Source organism: Polypterus senegalus, chromosome 5 (genome assembly GCF_016835505.1).
Source record: "Polypterus senegalus isolate Bchr_013 chromosome 5, ASM1683550v1, whole genome shotgun sequence".
NCBI lineage: Eukaryota > Metazoa > Chordata > Cladistia > Polypteriformes > Polypteridae > Polypterus > Polypterus senegalus.
In genome coordinates, this window is record NC_053158.1 from 35295907 (window position 1) to 35319961 (window position 24055).

General features: G+C 34.5%; 1 protein-coding gene and 1 long non-coding RNA gene across 3 annotated transcripts in view; one reads left to right on the top strand and one right to left on the bottom strand.

Moving 5' to 3' along the window:
- Positions 1-24052, top strand: part of LOC120530211 — a 64020-nt gene extending 39968 nt beyond the window's left edge. Inside the window, exons 4-6 of one of the 2 annotated variants that reach the window (XR_005633922.1) lie at positions 9412-9557; positions 21949-22140; positions 23401-24052. This is a non-coding gene — a long non-coding RNA (uncharacterized LOC120530211). The remainder of the gene's footprint in view (positions 1-9411; positions 9558-21948; positions 22141-23400) is intronic. The other variant, XR_005633921.1, reaches the window with a different exon arrangement.
- prkdc (protein kinase, DNA-activated, catalytic subunit) overlaps positions 1-24055 on the bottom strand; it is a 263584-nt gene that overhangs the window by 124016 nt on the left and 115513 nt on the right. The window contains exons 47-54 of the mRNA XM_039754497.1: positions 18462-18602; positions 18220-18339; positions 10722-10865; positions 8200-8351; positions 7030-7161; positions 3659-3770; positions 3134-3258; positions 1427-1576 (exon numbers count right to left, since the gene is read on the bottom strand). Of these exons, the coding sequence (XP_039610431.1) occupies positions 1427-1576; positions 3134-3258; positions 3659-3770; positions 7030-7161; positions 8200-8351; positions 10722-10865; positions 18220-18339; positions 18462-18602 (1076 nt within the window). The remainder of the gene's footprint in view (positions 1-1426; positions 1577-3133; positions 3259-3658; positions 3771-7029; positions 7162-8199; positions 8352-10721; positions 10866-18219; positions 18340-18461; positions 18603-24055) is intronic.

Genomic DNA, 24055 nt, shown 5'->3' on the forward strand with positions numbered 1-24055 from the left:
CAGATACTTTTTCTTTTAAATTGTGTCTGTTGCTTGCTTACTTACATTTGCTCTAGCTATGCTACCCATCTAAGACGGGTTGAAATCTAAGTAATCAACGTAGGCATCAGTGTTAACATTTGCAGTGCACCATCTGTTAGAATATATTTTGTAATGTATGTAGTAATAGAATGCATTGCATTTCTCATTCTAACACATTGTGAATGACAAACATTTGTAGTAGTAAAATGCACTACCACAAATATTTGTGATGCACGATCTTTTGGCATGACAAATGCAATGCACACACTATATCTGTTATATGTCATTTCATATGGGTTTTGTGATAGCACTATTAATGTTTGTGATGCACCATCTATTAGCGCATTTCATTACTAAAAATGTTTTGCGATGTGCCATCTTTTGGAAAGACAGACATAGCAACAGGACAGACCTACATCTATTCCACATGTTTAGAAAATTTACTAAAAAATCCAAGATCTGTACAGGTTCTTCAAATTTAAGAGTTGTCAAAGTAGTCTAACAGGTAACCTGACTACTCCCTGGCACAGAATACAGGACTGATAGTGACAGTCTGACTAGTCATTGAAGTTGTGAACTTTCTTCTCCTATGCTGCACAGACTTGGTGAAGTCTGTTCACCCAGAAGACCTGATGAGTATTTAAGTAATATCTTTACACCATGAATATAACTGTGTTTTAAGCATTTTAAGACAATGCACATTATGATGCTTGTTGGGTGTAAGGCTGAACCAGTTATTGCATACATGGAATAAATGCAGGTTGAGTATCCTTTATTCAAAAAGCCTGGGACCATAAGTATTTCAGATTTTGGAATACTTGCATATACACAGTGAGATATCTTGGGGACACTCTTGATAAAATAAAAAAATGCAGTCAAAACCACTAAATGATGACTCATGCATATAATATATTCCATATTGCAGTGCTTCACATGGAATCCCAGCTTTGTGTCACCCAAAAACTCAGAACAAATAAATCTGTTTCGAAATTGCACATATGTGCAAAAGTAAAAAAAATGAATACATAAATAAAGGGAACATAAGTTGTGTCCTGTCAGAATATATAATATATCTGTATATATACAGATTTTGAAGAACTTTGGATTAGGCATTCTCAACCTGTATTAAGATTTACTTTTTGTAATAAAGAGATTTATTTTCTCTAAGCTAATTCTGACTTGAAGAGATATAATTCGTGAACTCAAAAAACAATACATCACACACATACAGAAATACCCAGAAATAGAAAATTACACTTTTCTTTTTCATCTCAAATCTGAGCAGCTTTTCTCTATAGCTCAAAGAGAAATTTTGACTTTCCTTACCCAGATCTGAGAGAGAATAGTGTAAACTTACATGTTCTACTGTATGAAGTGAAATAAACATCTATTGCTGCATACTTGCCTGTGACTCATAATCTGAGCAAAGTTTTTGGTCTTCAAATGCATATAAAAGTCAGGTGTTTCATCTGCTCGACTCATCAGAATCTCTAAGCATTGCGTCTTCAGCACACCATGCATTTTGGGGATCAAGTAAAATACTTGATTCATGAAACTTTTAAAGTAAAAAAAACAATTTGGTACACTGTCAATTACATTATAAAACTTACACTCACAACATAAATTCTTAAAGGTTACAAACATTTCAAGAAATGAAACGTCAAAGCAGAAGATATATTGATCTCAGGGGTATTATGCTATATAAAGTACAGTGTCTATTAGAAGAATTCACACCTCTTCTCCAAGGTGGTCAAAATGAATTAAAAATACGCAAAATTATTGATCACATAAGCATTCATCCCCTTTCAGGTCAGTATTTAGTATGTGTGCCTTTGGCAGCCTTGTGTCAGTGTACACAGGTTTCTATCTGCTTTGAACATGTTATTTTATGTTTTATATTATGTTGCATTGTTTTATGTTATTTTGTGTTTTATATTTCTAATTTATATCACTTAGAGTTTTTTTACTCATTTTGACGTTAAAGAGTTGGCTGAACAGTGCCAAAAATGCCAAATTAAATCCACTATGGTTGAATAGTGTATAACAATGAAGTGTGGAAAGGGTGTGAATACTTTTCAAAGACACTATACATTTTAATAGCAATATCAAATCCACCAGGCTAGAAAATTCTATTAATATAAACTCCTAATATAAAGCAGGATGTACTGTTGAACATTAGTATATTTATATTGATGGTGTACATGACAAAATCGGTGCTATTACCAAAGACACTTAATTTCTTCAAAAGAAGACACTGTAAGAATGTCTAAGTGTAGGAGACTACATGTGTTGGCCATGTGATAGACTGGCACCCCATCCAGTGTTGGATCCTGATCTGTACCTGATGATACTGGGATAGGCCCTGGCCCCCAGTGACAATGAACTGGATTAAAAAAAATTGAAATTATGCAATGCTAATTTTACATTTAATAGGGTCAAAAAATAAAAAACTAAAAATAAGACATGCAAAAAACTGCTTGATTTTTATTTAATATCTAAATAAAAAATTAGAAATCAAGGGTACTGAGCATTGCAGATGGTTGGCATCTTGAACAAATTCCCCATTTGTACTGTTAACATGGATGTCCCATTATCTTCTTCAAGCAAAGTCTGGAGATTCTACATATACTAATTTGATTGACTTTATGTACAGTCGCTACCGGTTAACCAAAATAAGCCAGATGGACCTAGATGTGCCTCTTGTTTAACTGCACTGTTACTTAAAGAATAACAATGAAACATCTGCAAATTCCATACAGAAAATGTCAACAATAAATGCTAACAAATTGTGCTCAAAATATTATACTGAAAAATGACAAAGTTTATAACTCTAAAATATCCAAAACAAGAATAAGCTTTTACAATTTATGTGGAAATAACTCGGACAAAAATGAAGCAGGAAACTATGAAAACATGTTAAACATTCAAAATCTCTTTATTTTTGCAATGTTCTGTATCAATGTTTTTAAGTCAATACTTGGCAATAATTCAAGCCTTAACCTTTACATAGAATGCTCCTAAGAATTAAAAAAAACTGAAATGACCAACAACATTCCAAAGAATTGCCGTGTAGACCACACACTTTAATGACTTCTTTCAGAACAGTTCTTACCTGTCAGCAAGCTTTGGAAAGTTCTTGGTAATTTTGTTTAAACACACAACAAATGTGCCTTCCTGTTTGTCCTGGAGCTGCTTCAATTCCTTCACTGTAAAGTGAAAAATGGGTCCCTCAAGTTGCTGGTAATGAAAGACAGGGACACATTTAATCAAAGCACATAAATCAAATGAAATGCAAAGTGCTGAATAGAGAGTGTAGGCTGACTTATACGAAAAGGCATTTTTCCCCAAGAAGTGAAAGAAGTATTTTAAACTTTCAAAAAGCTCAGCAAATGTTCATTAGAAATGGGAAAAACAAACAAGTTATTTTAAGATTTTTTAAATAAAATGTGTTTAATTAGAAAAACAAGCAAATTTTAGTTTTTTTTTTTTTTTGCAGAGCCATCCCAAAAATGATATTTTAATTAGACATTCCTGATAAAAAAAGAACATAGGAAGTCAGTAATATAGTTTTAAACAAATGTGTGTAACCCATGCCCTATTAATTTATATTAGCCCCAATAATAAATAAAAAAATGACCTTTTCTTTGTCTGCCAGATACTGCATTACAAGCCCAACAACCTCAGCTGCTGCTGCATAAACTTCTTGAAATCGTCCAAATGATATATTGGTAGCCAATGTTTGAAAGTATCTGCAAAAGAAGTGATATCAAATAATCCATGAAGCCTCTGTGTTAGACTCCTTTAACAGACTAGGCTGGCAAACTCAATACTGGAAGGATGCAGCAGCCGCAGGCAGTCCTACTATCAGAGCTACATTATCGCTGTAAACAAATTCTTGCAGTTAGGACTGCTCACCTATTATTAACTGTACTTTTATTTTAGTCTTGTTTGAAACAAAAATGAATTACTTTGTTAAAAAAAAAAAAGTTCAGGTAATGCATTAAATTTACAGTAAACAGATACAGATAGGAATGAGAAAGAATTTCTCATATCATTCACGCAAATGTCTGTTCATCACAAGCAGCCTGCCTTTCAGGATATACACAAGTCGCCTAACTGAAAATGAGTACATAGGCAAGTGTCATCTCAAACACAATACAGCTCTGTGATAATATTAAGAAGAAAGGCACACTTCCCTCCTTCAGCCAAACATTCCAGCCACTGAGCTTTTCAAATTACACAATTCTTCCAGCAATTTATAATCATTAGGCTGATGCCTTTCTCCAAGGCTAATTACAACGTCTGAAAGATAAAATTGGTTGCATTTCTTTTGTTTTTGTCAGCTGGAGCAAGAACAGGTGAAGTCACTTGCACATGGGCACACTTTTTCAATAATGGGATTTGAACCCAAAATCTCAGGGCTTGAAGTTCAAAGTCTTAATCACTACACCGCATTGCCTACCTAGATTTTCAGTCTCAGATTTCATTTACAAATTTTTTTGCAAGTTGGGGACAATTGTGTACTGTAAAACAGTGACACCCTTTGATCAGTCCCCTTCTTGTCTCAACACAAATCAAACAGGTTTGATTTTGTCCTAAGTCGTAGAGATGGGCTCTATGTATGTAAAAGTTGACAACCAAACAGCACTCAGCCAGAAGTACAAAGCAAACAATGCAGCTAACAGGTAACAGAGGACACGTGTGTTTTGGATCTCAGAAGCAGAAAAGAAGCTCATCTGTCCAATATCTCTTTATTATTTTACCAGAACAGAATAAAAAAATGAAAAAAGGTGGATCAGAGATTGCAGCCAAACTCACCAATACCTGCAAAGCTTGTACAGGACTACCACTGTCAGGCAGCATATTATTATTGTCTGTTGGAAAAAGGGCCAAGGTCACGATATTTTGGAAATGTGAAACTGTGCTGAGAAGTCGTCACAATTCCTAGTGGTACAATCAGACCACCTCAGGCAACGAGATAGACAACTACAGTGGTCAAGTCTGACCTCCCCTTCAACTAGAAGGTGTGTAATGTGCCACAGAATGAAGGCTGATAAAGAAGGATAAGTATACAACAGAAGCCCTTACAAAAATTAGTTCAAATTTCATAACATTCAAAACAGTATTCAAAGGAAAGTTAATTCTAATCAGTGAGAAGGCAAGTTTCACAAAACACAACTGAATAACATTTGACTTGAATTACAGTATCTTTGTTTCTGCTTTTCCTTAACTTATTTTGGGTATTTTTTGGTATTTGTAATAATAGCAACAGGCTTTATATATAAAAAATGCCACAATTAAGAGTTTCTTTTGATCAGATTTGAAAAACACTGTTAACAGCAAACAAGTTCTAAAATTCCAGAAATTATTTTAACCTTTTAAGTGACTTATTCATAAGTATTGCAAAATATAAAACAGGGGAGTTATTTTCAGGCTTTCATAATAAACAATGCAAAAAAAAAAAGAGCTTGTGTTGGTATAGAATAGCTCCAAATCATTCAGTCTACAAAATAAAAAACAAAACGCTGACCTTTGAATAACCTCTAAAGTAACATATTTCTTAATAAAGAAAGACATCTTGTACAGCAGTCTTTAGCAACTTTATTGTAGAAGATGGATGTATCGTTTAAGATTAGCCTGACTAATGGTGAGAACCTATGCTAGTATGTGGTTGCATTAAGACTTATATAGTTTCATTTTCTGGTTTTCAATAAATCAACATGACTGAAGCACATACAGTATTATGTACATTGTACCAGTATTACTTTAACGGAATACTCCACCAAAAAATTACATTTTTTAATATGGTACTTACCCCTCTGTAGTTTGTTGATATCTGAGAAAATGTTTTAATGTCACATTTTCATTGTGAACAGAGATAATAATCTTTCTAATATAATGGGTGTCTATGGAGATGCTGGCTACATCCACCCTACTACATTTACATTCAGAAATAGCATTTGTAAATGGAAATGATCATTGTCCACACCAGCATTTTCATATTGTTTATGAAAGCATCTCTGTCCACACTAAAACAAATACAAACTTCAAGGGAATGGTAATGTCGTCACCCTCAGGATTCCTTGCAAAATTGCAGAGGCTGGTAAATTATTTGAGGTTTGTTCATGGATACTGCATTCAAACTGTAGAAAATGCAATTCAGATGCATATATGTAAACAACACATCCAATGGGATGGAAAGTAACTCCTCAATGTCCACTATGTTGTTATATGGTTCTTCCATTAAGGGTAACCAATCTTGGATTGAGACTTTGTAATGGCTATAATCCAATCAATGATGGAGAATGTAAAATGTACAAGCAAATCAGAGTGCATCTAGAATCTACATTTTCAAAAGTCTTATGTTTTCACCTATCCATGTTGCAACATGGAGCCGGCATTGAAGTATACAACTCCAGCGAGAGTTTTCAAAAATCTCTATTTCAGGAGTTAAAAATGCCAAGGTAGTGTGAATGAATGGTGAAACTAACAGACTAACGAATGTGTTTTTAAATGAGACCTCAATAATGTGGACTTAGCTCCGATTGCCCAGAAATTTTTTGTTCAACAATATTTAAGCAAAAAAAAAAATCATGTTGCATACACATTTGCCAATTACAAGCTTCATGTGTGGATTATGTGACAAAAACATACGCTTTTTTCCATGAACATTTTAAAATGTTTGCTGTGGTCTAGTGTTGGTCTGGATATCCATATCACAAGAGAGTGTGTTATCTCCAATCTCCATTAGCACATGAGATTAAACCATTTTCTAGGCCATCAAAACAAAGTACATCACGTAATTAACTTAGAAAAAATATAGTTTTTGGGTGGAGTATTCCGTTAACCTTGAAGATGCTACCAATATATGAAAAATGGCTCCAAGCATGTAGCTTTAAATAAAACACAGTGGTTTGTACTGATAATGTTCATCATATAAATATACGCACAAAGAAATAAGAAATTGTCTACTATAAAAGCAGCTGTTTCCCACCAGAGGCACCTTACCTTTCACTTTCGATTCCACACATCGGATGAAATGGAGGTAAGTTATTAGCTAAAACAATGCCCAACAGCTGCAGACCAACAGAATTGTTCTTGCTGTTTGGATCTTTACCAGAGAAGCATTCATATATTAATCTACAAAATAAAAAACAACACCTTTAACACATTGCTTGGTTAACGTTATGTATATCTCTTTTCCATATTTTTCTAATCTGTTCAATCTACTTATTTGAAATGTACAGCCATTATACAAATCATTCATATCATAAGTGCAGACATGACTGTAACATTTCTGCACTGGTGTTCTGCAGCCTACACAACCAAAAACACGGCAAAGAAATAGTAGTGATTAGAACAAGATGCAGATGTCTCCAGATAAATATCACTGATTTAGGATACTTTAAAAACATTATAAAAATGAAAAAAGTTGTAAATAATCCATCCATCCATCATCCAACCTGCTACATCCTAACTACAGGGTCACGGGGGTCTGCTGGAGTCAGTCCCAGCCAACACAGGGCGCAAGGCAGGAAACAAACCCCGGGCAGGGCGCCAGCCCACCGCAGGGCATGCACACACCCATACACACACCAACTTGTATATAAGCTATACATAATCTTTGGATAGAGGGACTCCATAACATATCACATAAGCAAAGTGCAAATGAAAAGAATGTGCTTTGAATTGACCCACAGCGTGCAAAAAAAACAGCACCAGAGCAATTTAGAGTAATCAGTTGGCATTGTAAAAACTAAGTAGTGTCTGATTTCAGGAAGTTATCTGTCCAATGCTCCATGTAAATTAAAATATTAATTATTCAATAAAAGTATACAAAAATAACATTTACAACTATAAACTATGTTGAAAGAAGCAGTTTACTACTGGCAGGAGCTGGAACTATTGATTCAATGATGTAGCTCAGAAGAGGAAAAAGCAGAACCTAATTCTGGAGATAATTATACACACAGCAACTTTCCCAAGCAAATGCGCAGCTTGAGGTAACACCAGGGATTTCTGAAAGTTGGAATATGTACATAGTTGTCTAAAACAAAACTAAAAAAAAAAAACGCATAATGAAAATTCTGAAATCTGGCAGTCAGCTTTAAAGAGTTCTCCAATCCAGGCACTTTTCTCAAGAACATATCAAAATGCATACAATAATGTGCTATTCACCTATAAGGAATCTCTAGGCTGTCTTTCCAGCATTCCACCACTGTCTTAATAATCTCCAAATTGTGCCTATATACGGCTCTTTTCTTATGAAATGCATTCTTCATTAAAAATTCCAAGAGTCGATTTGCTAATACTTCATCCTTGATATTTCCCTGAAGAAAACAAGAAAACAAAGAATGATTCACCCAATTATGGACATACAATGATTAAATGCATTATGGGATAGATGAAATAAGTGGCAAAGTCAATAAAAAATAATAAACAAAAAGTTAAAAACTCAAACCATTTAAGTCAGGTTGTTAAAGTACACTTACAAAATGGCATACTGTACCATGCAGATTGATCCTTCAGCTAAAGTTTCATTTGACCAAATTATAGACTTTATAAATAACATCAGATGTCTTGCCAATGTACAAGGTGGTCAAAGTCCATGAATCTGTATCCTAATTTTACTTTCTATAATCATGCCACATGTAAGCAGATGGCTCATGTGCGAACTTGAAACTATTGTGACTTGGTATAGGTAATGAAAGAAGATCAGTAAAACATGAACTGTTATGTTTAAGACAGTTTCACTATGTTTAGATTATGTCCTTTTTGTTATCATAATTTATGCTAATGTTATGTTCATCATAATTTTCTATAACTATGTATTTTCAACAGTTCTGTTTATTGTTTGGTTTCTGTGCGTCAGTTATTTGCTTCAGTATCATTTTGGTACTAGTACTGAGGTGCAAAAGCTAGTATTGACACTGCAGTCAGAAAAAGCATCCACACAAAGAAACCAAACAAACAAAACTTTAAAAAAATTATACAAATAATAAGCATAAAAAATAATTTACTTAATCAGCAGAAGGTGTTATTCAATGGGAGGTATTTTGCTGAAGGTATTACTCTATGGGAGGTATTTTCTGCAAAAAAGCAAATGAAAATTAAAGTCATAAACTGAAAATGCAGTCTCTTTTTTGCAATTTCCTTTTCAAAGTCTACATGCAAGAATGCTGCAAAAACTAAAACTATTATTATCATCAAGATATTAAGAGCAGATCACAGTATATGAAATTTTATTCATAGAAGAATAGTTTTAGAAGTGTTACTTTGCATATATAATTATTATAGTCATTTAACTTATTTAAAGTGTCAAAATGATTAAAATCATTAAAGTCATATTTCTTGATAGAATCTTGTTGTTTTGGTGTCTTGATTCTTTAGGAGAGTGAGACAAGAAAGAAGAGTATGGAATCAATTACTACTGCTTTGCCTTATTTTAAAAAGTTATAACAATGAAGAGTCCGATGAGTCATCGGTCAACTACAAGGGAACAGGACGGAGGAGGAGGTGGTGAGAACTGTAGAGGGGTACATTTATTATATAATACTGCCATAAAAGAAAAATATAATGCGGCCCAATAAAGGTTAATTTTTGTCATGTTAACTATTGCAATTAAATAGTACATGAATTACTTCAGAACTACAATTATGAGTGGCTTTCGGATTTTGCGAGATGGTTTTGCTGTGACGCTCGCATTGCAGAGGTGAAAAGATCAAGACAAAGAATTGTGAGAAGTCAAGGTTCAAAGTCCTGCCCATTGACCCACACTATTTGCATGTTGAGAATGTGAAAATGAAAATGCAAAGTGGAAAATGAAAATTCAATGAAGAGCAGGTAGCACCACTGCACATTTGCTTTTTACTTTTCATTGCTGTTCAGGCTGAAAATCAAAATGCAAATGCTGTTCTTTCATTTTGTTTTTATTTTTTGCAGCATTCTTCTGTGTAGACTTTGAAATTGAAAAAAAGAGACTGTATTTTCAATTTAAGATTTTAATTTTCATTTCCTTTTTTACTGAAAATACCTTCCATCATTACTCAAAGCCATAACCGAACAAAATATGTCACAATTATTCACATATTCTCACATGTAGACCACAAAGTTATGTAATGGGCCAGTGAATGGAAGCTTTTCAGCAGATTTTGAATTTGGAGGTGTGTGTACTCCCTGTCTCATGTGTTATTTATTGGTACAATATTTTGACAACAAATGGATTTTAGCACATATGAGCCAAGATTTTTGCTGAACCTGCAAACCAATTGTACAGCATAGGCTATGTCAGGTAGCACACTATTGGCCGTTAGAAAATGGTACAAATAAGACTGAGCTGAGAGTTTGGTCTGTGGTTGCTAAATGTGCCATGGCCAGTCATTTAAACTGAGATGGACTGTCGTCAAGTCTGATATAGCCAATAAGATGTTACATGATGTGACTTTGGCTTTAGAGCTGCACTACAATCAAAAGATTCTGGGTAGAAAGAAGTGAATCCCTCTGGCATGGGCACAGGAATGCAGAGCTCACCATCTTCAAAATCAGCCCACTGTGAGGGCGAGTAACCTGCCAATGCCCAATGCTCTGTCCAGGGTCAAGTGCTGTCTGGTTAGGCATTGTCTCCCTGTAGGCCTGAACTAGACTAAATGAATTGAAAAACAGATGAATAGAGAACAAGTGATAATTAGATTCTGCTATACCTTTGGGGATGTCACACTTGTCCAAGAGAGAAGAACCACCACAATCTCTACAACCATGTAGTGAATTCCTTCTCCACCATTTTTATCCGACACAACCAGCTGCAACAGAGGGCCAAGCCAATGTCTTGCATAAGGACGGAAAACCTGTTGGCAAAAACACAGTTCATGAAATAGAAATTTAATATACACCTAAGAGTAAAATATGTCTGTCAAGTTTAAAAGCCACTAAACCTGGGCACATGAATGCAGAGCTAGCATAAAAAGAAAAAATAAATTCCAGACTAATTAGTAGCCCACTGGGATAATCAAAATGTGAACTCTGTTGGCAGTTATTAGGCTGTGATATACCATGAGAATGCCATATTTGGGATTTGGAATAAATGAGTAAATTTAACACAATGTAGTGTCTGCTATTTGTACATATTTAAAAGTATTAGCTCAAATCACTGCCCAAGATATAAACGTAAACATAGAGTGAAGATTTTGCCTTGAGTTGCATATTAAAATTATTTCAAATAAATAAAAGCAAAAAAGCTTGCTTTATACATTACATTAAAGAATTTGTGATCTCTATCAATTGTATTTACAAAACTGCCAAAATTTCATCATTAGTTTTACTTCTATAAATATGGGAAATCCACCATGGGAAGACACTAGAGCAGGACTAGACACTCGAAAGTGATTATATTATAAAGGCGGCCAGAAATTACTTGGAAAATAATAGAGCCCACCAACAGGAGAAAGAGACAAATTTGCTCTAGCCCTCCTAGCTTGTTGCTACCACAACCTTCATTATGCAAAAGATATTTGGATAGATTAAGTGTGACTCAAACATTTTATTTTGTTCTTTTCATTAACAACTGTCACTATGATTAGTGCAAAAAACTGACAAAATAAACTACTTCTCAAAATTTAGTCATATATTCTTGGCACATTAAAGTAAAATTGAAATTTATTTTTTTCTCCAGCTTTTGGAGTTTTTTTTTGTTTTTTCTGTCCACCCTGGCCATCGGACCTTACTCTTATTCTATGTTAATTAATGTTGACTTATGTTTATTTTTTATTGTGTCTTCTATTTTTCTATTCATTTTGTAAAGCACTTTGAGCTACATTTTTTTTGTATGAATATGTGCTATATAAATAAATGTTGATTGATTGATTGAAATTTGCAAAAAAAAAAGGGTACAGTTTTCAATAATAAAAACTTGATCACAAAAAAAGAGAAAACAATATATAGAATATTCCTTTCTAAATAGAAATAAAAAATGCAGGCGTTTTGGACCTTCCAAACAGAAGAGAGTCTCATGTGATGTTTTGTGCTTTAGGTACCATGACAGAATAGAACAAAGGAAGAGACTGTGGCTGAACTTGCCACACCTGGAAACTATTTGTTCAAGACTGGCTCTGCCAGGCTGAACATTATTGATTGTGAGAAAAAGGTTAAGTTTGCAATACTTTGGAAATGTGAAAACTGTGCTGGAAAATCATCACAATCATGCCCTCAAATTTCTAGTTGCATAATCACATGCCCTCAGACAACAATATCAGCAAATGCAGTCATAAAGTCTCCTCTGACAAGATGTTGTGCAATGTGTCTCTTACCTTGACTGTAACATACGCAGTAACAACTAGCATTTAAAAAAAATCGTCAAGTAAGAATAAAGGCTTGATTTTACTTAATTTGAGGAGATGCCCTTCTATACTGTCTAACATCCTCAAAGAATACCCTGAAGACAGTTCATCTTGTTTTTATGGGAACCTTATTTATGGTGGTTACTAGCAATGATTAAAATACAGACTGATAGCCCTTTATTTAACACAAAAACAGACTCAATGTGAACTGCTAATCTCATTTTCACTTGGTTTAAAAGAGACTGACAAGTTATCCTTGGCAAAGTTTTAAAATCGATGATACAATGGACTGTGAAGAAAGCTAACCATTACAAAAGTTACAAGGAGAAGATTTTTGAAGGGCAAATTCCTGCAGTACATTACATTGTTTCCTGCTTTGGCATCAAGTCTCCACAATCCAAATCACAATTAATATATTTAATAGAATGGTTAAATTAATAATAATACATTTTATTTATATAGTACTTTTCCCATTCTCACTGAAAGCAAGCAAACTCAAATATAAATTTACATTGAATCAGTTCTGATCACCCAAACATCTGTGGTGAATTCAATACAAAACAAAATAAATGAATAAAATATGCATGGACTGCTGCCAACTCATTCAAGATAGATTAGCTTGGAATTCACTTAGGTTGCTCAGAATACCAAAGTCAGGACTCCCAGAGTTAATGCCAGGCTATAATGGGTCACGAATAGCTGGAATTAAATCTATATCTATCTATCTATCGCACCAAGAAATGTCAGTTATTTGTACTTGTGTTGGGTTTACAAGAAAAAGGATAATTCTGCCTTTATGTCCTTCATCAAAATAGTATAGTGCTGCAGTTTTAAATAGTCAAGAGATACATTCAGAAATTGTTATTTTTAAAATACTAATGAATTGGACTTCTTTTGTTCCATGGAGATAAATATTTAATCCGCTGGCTATGCTTGCTCATGGTAGGCTATGTCTTATATTGTTTGTTCACCTACACCTACTTAGTGGTTCCCTTCGGTCTTTATTACTTATTATAGTGGATAAAAGGAGGGAAAGGTAAAATAATATCACAATTTAAGTCTCTCTTTAACACCAGTTGACTGAAATATTTTAATTGAAGTATTAAGTGTATGTTGATCATTTTATAGTTTTTTATACTGTACATATATGGGGATTGTGGTACCATTCAGGATCAGGAAGGTTCACATGGCAGTCCCTATTTTATAACAGTACACCGTATGAGGTAAGATAACAGAAGAACAATGCAGAAAAATTCAAAGGAAACACATTTGTATGATACGTTTTAATATCAGCTATCTGACTAAAAGAGCAAATAATATGAGATTCAGCCAAGGCATTTATGAAATGTATTTTCATTGATTAATCATACACAATGATGCATACTGTGACTCAGAATTTCAAAAAGCTTTAAGACCTTTTGCAAGCCTCCATGAACAATGATTATGTTATAATAAAAACAAAATGCAAATCCTGCACTAGGCTTAAGCCTGGTCTTCCCTCTGAAACTTTGTTCAAACTCTCAGTGAAAACAAAGTGCAGGTATCAACAGCAAATAAAAATATAAGCCATACAGAATTAAACCTTTAAAAATATATTCTACCTCATAAATAGCATAATTAGCATGGTCTGTTTCTGTTCAGTATTTTAGCATTCCTTTCACTAACATGCTGTGACTTGGCCATTCCATGAGCAATTAAGATAAATCTGAATCATGATCTAGTCATCACGCACGCTAACGGTGCTTCTGCAGTGTTAAATATAACTAAATGATCAACTAATCAGGACAAAAATGAATTCCATATAAGAACAGTAAAATATGGCTCAAACCCGAGTGCCTGCTAGGTTGGGCAACTGATAAAAAAACTGTGTAAAATAAGGTAATTAATGCAAGAATTTATTTGGATAATTGATAACTTTAACATACTGACAGAGGAATAAAACTAACACCATATGTCCTTTCAGCTTGGAATAATATTTCCACTAGTTTCAATCTGCAGCTGCCAAAAGGTCTTATTTTAGCTGAAGCAGAAGTGTTTTACTGTAACAGAACAGACTTAATATGGAGTTCAGTTAGTGTCACAGCCAAAACCAAACAGCCTTCCGAGTCCATCTTTAGAACTGTTAAGTAAATTAAAAGTGGCCGTATTTAGAGTACAACATATATGACATCAGTACCCAATTCTAATCCTGGAGGTCTGTGTGTTTTCCTTCCTGTGACTTTATTAATCAGTGACCAGTTCCTGCTGTGAATTGGCATCACAACCCTTTATTTTAATTGCCTTTTTTTTTGAAGACACAGTCCTGTGAAATGCTTTTTCCCTTAAATGACTATCAAACAAAAACAAGTTAACCAGCTAAGTTGGTACCTCAAACTCCAGCTGGTTTCTTAAATAAAAGATGATTTTTGTAGTTAATTAAGCCAGTTTTTTAATTCCATGGACATTTGATGGACTCATTCTGCCACATCACACATTTCCAAAACTGTTGACTATCTTTTTTCTAAGAACATCGTCAAATTGTTTGGTGGACCTGAGCCCTTCACCTTTCTTTTATTTTTAGATATTACATGATGGACACAGGTTAGCTAGTCATGACTTGTCTCATTTTGTACCTCATATATGTTTAGCAGCTAATCAAAGAAATAATTAAACAAGAACTCTGAGTCTTAAATAGGAAGTAAATTAAAATTAATGCAAAGTAAGTTAATTAGCAGAAAAAAACAGGTCACTAAATCAGAAAATGGTTAAAATGAAAGTTGTATACCCTTGATATATGAAAACTAATAATGGAAGAGCTTCATAAATGATGAAGCAAATGGCAACAAGAAATGTTATTTAAAAAGCAGAGTGCTAGCATTGGATCTTCTGTAATAGTAAAAAGAAAAAAGTCAGTTTTTGCTAAAGAAAGAGTAATTAGGGCCTGTGTTTTATTATACTTCCAGTAATTTGGAAAAGAGATCAATCACCATGGATGACTTTTTCAGAGGTTTAACATATAGATAAATACAGAGGGAGACTAAACTGGACTATATCAAAATTAAGAACATGTCACAAACTGTCACATTTCATAAGTGTACATGCATTAATATATTCATGCTTCTCTTACAAATCTTTCCTGCAGCATTCAAAGCAGATTTTTTCTTTAGCATTCCCCTCTGACTGTATTTTTAGCTAAAGTAAGAATTTAATCAAATTTCCAAACTGAAAACATGATAACATGGCCCTTCACCAAGAAACACATAAAAGACACCAGAGACAACTTCCTAGAAGTCTTCCTGTTCAAATTTAAATGTCTTGAGAACTTATGGAACTAATTTTTCAATTTAAATATATTAAACATGCATTAAAGAAATAGATATTACATCACCCTTCTCATTAGACCAGTACTGCACTGAGTGTTAAAAAAAGAACACATATATGGCAAAAAAACATAAAAGATTAAAAGGCATAATGTTATTAAGACAAGCTGACAAAACTGGACAGGGAAAAAAGCCCTGTACTTTGGGGAAAATCAAGTAACACTTAGTTGGTACAGATTTGACCAAGTGACGAAGGTACTACACTTTGTCCAGAGCAGTTCTACAGTAGGAAGCAACTGCAAATCCTTTGATCAAAATGTTTCTTACGTAATATCTGTTTGTGGCAGCTCTTATTTCTTTGATTTTATGATACCAAAACATAATTTTACTAGAACTGAGTTAATCGTTGAACAGTCCTGTGCCTGCAGGCAAAATTGTGGTCAACACTGATTCAGAATTATTTACAAGATAACATTAATTCAATCAAGTGATAACATTTTAAAAATCTCCATCAATAAGCAACATTCATAAATCACTCCTCCTTTGTCCGGTCACCGAAACTGACACTGCATCCAAAACTTCCTCTATTTGCCTTGAAAGTACTGAATAGGGTGTTTCACATAGCTAGGCACAGCACATTTAAGTTGTCAGCACAGCCACTGGGTGCTTACAAACTTATAGCCACAACAGACCTTACAGTATATTTTTATTTTATTTTATAAACATAACTTGTATATAAACCTGATTATCATGTTAATTTCTTAAAGTGGGCACTCAATAACACAAACACAGGACTCCCTAATATCCACAAGCTCTGCCACCAGCTAAATATATAATCATCTCCTTAACGGGTACAGAACTGGGAAGAGAACAAACCTCAAAGACCAGTTGAGACATGTAGTAAGAAATATCCCTAGAAGCCTCCTTCTGAAGGTTTACTCAGAACCCAAAAACAGGTCCAGGAACCTGATTTGTAAAGCTTGCATAAGCACAAAAAGAGGTTTGAAATGGGCATACACAACTTCTCATGCAAATATCGGGATTTATAAAAGAAAACTTGACAGGGGAACATGTATATTTACAGAAGTTTTTTCATTATTGATCAGTTCATATCATCTGCCTGTTGTAACTTGTCTTGGAACTGGTTGACAGGTCAGGAAAATAGCCAAGCTTCACTCCATCATGTCCACTGTGCTGCCAACCATTAACCAATCGGTGAAGCACAATGTCTAGTTTTTCATGGTGTGGGTACATGTACATCAAACATAGCTTGTTTTTGACAACTTAAAAAGCAAATTTGCAGCAGTGTCAAAGTTAAGCGAATGCATCTGGAGAACTTTACTACACCTATATTGCAATAAGGCGAGAATGAAGTTGCTTTTGTTAACCATGAGCAGTGACATTCCATTAACACACAAGTCACCTGTGATGCCAAGATAAAAGTGACAAACTTTGTGGACCAGTGGCCAGGGTCAACATGTGATTTATTTATTTTGAGGTACAGTAGCTTTGACAGATGTGATTGTAGTGTATATGGTGGTTGGCTTGTTGGTAAGATAACTGCCCGATTTTTCATATTGTCTGTACTATTCATTGTAACAGCAATCAGATCATTACATGTGCCAGGTGATAGTAACTACTCACTCAGACACTGGCGCCTTACGCATCTCCCCGACCCCCAGGACACAGTCGCTGCAATGACGTGCATGATCCTGTATTCTCAGTTGTGGAGGACAGACAGATACTCTTGAATGCAGGTGGTGGTGTCTCTGTGCATCAGGTGAGAGGCTGCTCTAACAGTCAACAAAGTTCTGCAGCATTGTGATCACTTATGTATGTGGGTGATTGCAGGCTCTACATATGGGTGTTTCAGGCTGGTGTTCAAGGTGCATTCAAATAGGCACATTTACAATTTTGATTCATAAAATGACAATTGCATAGAAATGTGTGTATGCCAGGATTTAGAAATCTTTTTAGCATACACATTTTCCAGCTTTTTTTTGGTATGCACATATTTTTATACCCAAATCTGCACATAATATTATAAGTGAGGCCCCAGAAAACTGTGGAAGAATTCAGACTCAAAAATGGCCCTGGAAATCACCAAAATACCCAGGGCCTATTTCTAGAGAAGGGAAAATTATGATATACCTAGCACTGCATGCTCCCACATGACACTCATTAAAACCATTAGAAAAGATAATGAAAAAAAAAGATTTTAAAATCTACTTATATATTACATATGATGTATGATGATTACATTACATATGATGTATCAGACTAATTGTCTCTGCGACACATTCTAATCAATTTTTATGAGCGAAATCGAAGGCTTTTCCAATGGTGACTTTAAGAGTTTCTAATCCAGTGTTTTAATCATTTCCATTTCAGAAAGTAGTACAGGGACAGCACTTCCTTTGAAATAGAGTAGAAAAACTGTCACATTGTACAATAATATGAGGCACTGAAAGTCCATCCTTATTGTTTTATACCTAAGAGAGGGTGTACAAAAATATTAAAGCTAAAGAAATATTTAAATCACAGTCTATAGCAGGTGTATATCTCACCTCCTCTGAGTTAATTATCAGCTTTGCAATAAAGAGGCGGATATTTAGAGGTGTAGAAGGGTTTCCTAGCTTGACATTGAGAAACTTCATCCACACTGGAAGATCAACTGGAGCTGTTCCCTGGAAGAGAAATAAATTGAGGTTTAGATAGTTAAAACATGACATCTTCACCTGTGTCCACCTAAGCCAAATTTACTTTGTCATGTAAATCTACAAGCAAACATAACAGTATTATGTATAACCTCCTCAACTTTCGGTGTAATGTTGTTCTTTTGCATGTGACTGATGAGTGCCGTCAGAGTTGCCATGCATTCGTGAGCATTCAGCTCATCCATCTCTAGTTCCACAGAATCTCCCTGTGCAGTGGATTCTGCTCGCTCCACCTGGGTACACCAAAAGGGGAGAGAAAAATAATCCCATCAATAAAATATACCTTCTTCAACATTGCTGTTGTTTTTCACTTTTACAGCTTATCTATTTGCTTGCCAATATATTGTATAGCTCAAAGCCATGGTTTAATTATTAAAGATTTCCAAAAAAAAGAATTATAAAAATTATTAGCAGACTGATAAAAACTTATAGCTTGAATATAATTAAATGCATGCCAGATTAAACTACTTTCCACAAACTACTTTATAACTCACCACTCTAGCTTTAAGGTGTTCATTTTTTTTTTAACCATTTGAAACCTGCAGTGCATCTCAATGTTTCTGAATATGAAATGTTTCTGGGTCATTTTTTTTTTGGTTTCAAGCATGGCCTAAAACTGAAGGAATTTATAGCAGGGTACAGATATTTATAATGTACAAACTACAGACATCGGCAGTTTTCTTGAATGAACAGCAGCATCAAATATTGAAACAAAAAAAAAAACACTGATTGATAGATTATGGGAATAGACAAATTGTACAATCTGTTTGTTTTTTCTACTTGTAAAATACAGAAACAGAAACAACAGCTTTGGCCAACATTGTCTTGTGTTCAAGTAACAGTCAAAAATGATGAAAAAGCTGATTTGGGGAGAAGCTAAAATCTTTTAAAATATGAAGATGGTTAGGGAAATGACTGTTGACTTGCCAAATTTCAAATTTAATCTCTTCAGTTTAGTTTGACGGCTGGTCACTCTAGATGTAATAACTCTACAGGCTAGCTATTGGTTTAACTGCACCTTTGGGCCACTTTTCCTTAATTTGAGTCCAAACAAATCTGACTGCAGTTAAGCAGATGCTCCATGGTTTATTACACTCAAACAAGTTAAATTTGAAAATATTTTAAAAATCAGCCTGCACACTTTTTGAATATGCCTCATTATCAGCTCCACCTGCATTTAAGAGTTAATTTTGCTGAACAAATGTATGTAGAATGATATGACTATCTCCTTTGGAAAACTTTTGTTTCCAGCCTTCAGTCTTTATTTTTAGGTAATAAAATGTGACCATGAGAAAATGAATATATATTTTAGCACTGTTTAAAGTCATGTTGAGGTGGATATGTAATTAGGCAGTTCTTGGAATACTTCACAACAGTCGCCACATGTCGTGGATGTGAATTCCACTCTATAGCAGACACAAAAATGTGGTATGCTTCTTCATGTGAATTGATTGTCTGTTATTAAATACAGATGAGGATTGTACTTAAATCTTTATGAATATAGTACTGTCTGTAGTTAATGTTACAATTCTTTTCATTATGCAGAGTAAGCCAGTTGTTTCCACAAAGTGCATCAAATGTCAGCACATTGTTAGAAATTACAAAATAACATGATATTGAGCTTAAGTGTTTGTGCTATGATACCATTAAGAAAACCCCATGAAAAAAGTCTGCATGTTCTATGTTACAGCAAACATGTAAGAGTACTAGTATCACAAGGAGTGTAGCACCATGTATTCTGTTAAATATCAATTTAGAAATGTAATGCATATGGCAATTTGGAATAGGTTTCAGGACAATTTGTAAAAGTAGAGCTATGATATGTTAATCTGCTGCACTGCAAAATAAATAATTGATACAGTAACTAGAGGTTTTAGGTATCCATGACCTTAGAAAACACTGGTAAATGATAGCTCTAATAGCATCAACAACAATAATGAAATAATATCTCAGTGTGAACAAGAAAGAGAAAGATGGGAAGTAAGAATAAATATATTGAAAGTTTTTTATTTGAAATCTGTAATAGAAACTAAATGTAAAGTATGTCATCTAGACTTGATGACACATTAGAAAATCTTACTACATGAAGTGTAATCCCACATTGCAGACAGAGGCTGATCTGTCTTCTGCAGATTCAAGCTGCTTAAAGCCATGATTTGAAACCATTGTTGTCTTTAGCATTAGCCTCGCACTACACTTAGTTGACTGCTAACAAGGCATTATACCTAAATCATGCTTTGTCCACACAGTAATTTCTCAATCTTAAACTGCCTCCAGGTTTAAAGTTTCAACATTGCTTTTACTTCCTCATATTCCTACCCTGTGGTTTTGTTTTCTGACTTTGCATTGTTGCACTGCTTGCTTGTGCACTCAGTTCTCACACTGTTTTATGACTAAAATTTAGCTTTGCCCCAGCATGTTATTCGGTAGCTACTGTCATCGTGTCAGACAGAAGCAATCAGACACTTAAGTGAAGATTTCCAGAGTCTGGCACTTGGATTATATTTTGAGTGAGTAAGGCATTAAACTCATTTTGGGTTTATGAAAATAGTTTGTGAAAAGGGGGACTATTGGGCATGATTAGGTTGGTCTGAGTTTATGCTGCAATACAGTAAATCACACCTGGAAGGAAACTGTTTTAGTGCTCATGTTTCTATGTTTAATAACATGTCCACTAACTTAGACATTTCACACTGTCATCAAAAACATGATATTCAATCTTAAACTCTTCGATCTTGAAATTAATACGTCAATGGGTGAAAAACCAACCAAACATTCACTTTTTATGCAGAAAAACACTAGAATCCCTGAAAGCCTACGAAAAAATCGTAATCCCAGGCCACCTTAAATTCCTTCGCACCTCTCCATTAGCGGCTTTTGTTTTGCAAATGTGTCGATCAGCACAAGCCGCCTGCTATCCCATCCCCCCACCACCGCTGCTCAAGTCGGTCAAAAATTTCTCCCAGTTCAAGTCTGTTTATCTGGATGTGAGGTGCCTGGAATAGTATAGGGCAAAAAATATATTGTTATTTAGAACGAATGTATTTCATGTGTGTTCCGTGTCTACAACGATCTGGGTAAATGTAGGATGACAGGAAATGCGAGGCAAGAAATATTGAACACATAGCTAAAACAGAAACTTTTTTCATGTTATAGTACTAATGACAAAATTCTGACATGAAGTATAAAATGTGTGAAGACTGAGGTCCAAATATCAAATGAACATTTTCACAAGGGTACATGTATAACAAAACAAGTGCGCTTTTTACTCAAGAATACAACCGAAGGGGATAAAAAAAAAAAAAAAAAATTGAGTATGGGTACGGGTATGGCACTGACACGACCGCTTGGGTGGTGCATCTGTAAGAACTCCTGACTCATAATCAACAGGTTGTGGATTCAAGTCTGGGCCCTTCCTAGACTTACCGTTTTGAGTAGAGAACTGCTCTTATTGTTACTATTATAGAATAAAAACATAAATTTTATTTGAGTCTGTAACAGTCAGTGTAAATGTATGGTACAGTACTTGTAAAGGTTATCACTTTTTTTTTTTTTTCTAATTCTTTTTTATTCTCTCAGTCACATGCTCCCCCGATCTCACACTGCGCTTTTCAAATAAAGATGTGCTATAACAGAGGTGAACTAAGATGAGGCGTAAAGGCGAAAAATTGTAGCGTTTGGATGCAGCAACAGGTTGGGCGACATCCTGCCAGTGAATCTGCCACATGCATGTCCTTCAACGAAATAGCAAGGCCCACTGAGCTTGCCAAGGTATTGTGCAAAGTTTTGTTTGCGATTTCTTGATGGTCTTCATATGAAAAACATTTATAAGTTAATTATATAAACGCTACATCAAACGTTGTTTACCTATATTTATTTACTTCTCTTCCTACAGCGCAAAGTCAAAGTAGACTGCAGAGCTTCCTGTATTTAACAGTAGAATTAACAGAGCTTACGAAAAAACTCATAGATCCATCCCACCTTAAATCGCTTCTCACCTCTCCATCAGTGTCTTTTGTCCTTTAAATGTCTTGATAAGCAGCAAACAGCAAGCAGTGTGCTATCACATCCCCTACTGGCGCACAGTTTTCTCAGTTCAGGTCTGTTTACCTGCGTGTCAGTTGCTTGGAGTTGTATAGAGTGAGAAGCCAAGCAAAATGACACCTTTTATAAATACAATACCGTTATTTGGATCACTTGCATTTCATGTGTGTTCCATGACTATAACGATCTATGTCAGGTGCATTTTTTTGCAAGCTACTTTTAAAATGACCAGGTTTAAATGCTCTACCTACACACTATATTATAATATAGTGTGTAGGTAGATCATTTAAACCTGGTTATTTGAAAAGTAGCTTGCAAGCCGAAAAAGAGTTTATAAAAAGGTGCGATTTTGCTTGACCTCTCGCTCTATACAACTCCAAGCAACTCACACGCAGGTAAACCGACTTGAGCTGAGAAAATTGTGTGCAGGTGGGGGGATGCGATAGCAGACTGCTGGCTGCTTATCAACACATTTAAAGGACAAAAGACGCTGACAGAGAGGTGAGATGCGATTTAATTTGGGACGGATCTACGAGTTTTTTCGTAGGCTCCAGTAATTCTAGTGTTAATAATTAATTTATTCAAACAATTTTTTAAACTTCTTTAGCATGGCGGGGAATTATAATGTTTGTTTTTTTTTATATGTTATGAGGAAAAATAGCTATTCTATTAATTGATTGAATTATTTATGTGAGCCCCACAATTTTATTTAAGTCACATATAAGCACGAAAAGTTTGGTTAAAGAAAAAATATTTTTTGCTTTTTAGTGCATTTACAACTAAAGTAAATAAAATTGTTTATTTAAAATTTCATTTCATTTCATTTTTTACTTTTATTTTTTGGAGTATTTTGAAAATGCTTTTTATTTAATCATTTTTATGAACAGGAAGCTTCTTTAAAAGGATTACATACTGTAATATATCTCCTTTGCAGAATTATTTGAATACTAAAAAGAATTATATTTTGGTCTCTGTTTTTCTGTTCAGGTTCTTATGGGATTAGCATGGTCGCTGCAAAAAAAAAAAAATATATCAACGACAGAACAGCAAGCTTACGGCAATACTTCCTCACCATGATCATCAAGGATACTCCTTCGCAAGAGTAAATAAGTAAAGTCGGCATGCATATTTACCCACTCCACTCACTGGAAGAGTCAAATACGGGAAATCCGATGCATCTCTCACTTGTATGCTCCTGTATTGCACTACATTCTCTCTCCATTATTGTTTTGTGTGCATTAATTGGAATTGGATAGCAATTGATTACACCGAAATATGTTACGTAACTGCATTGGTTTTGACGGATTATTGTATTGTCATCGATACTGAACACATAAGCAAAATTTGAAGAAATTCACTTTGCTAAAAGTGGGTTTAGAATCAGTTGAAAGATTTGATCCAGACAAACAAACAGAGGAGCCAAGTTAAATAAAAGCGTTTAATAAAAAATGTTTCAAATCAGTGTGAGTATTTAAGGAAAAATCCATGTTCGGAAAATTGATGTATATTGATGCATACAGCTATATGTCACTGGGACAATAAAGTGTAATACTGTACACACATAAAAAGAACAAACAATGACAGCATATACTTGGTAGTTTGTATTTCTGTATTTTTTAGCATTATGTTTTTCTGCTTAAAA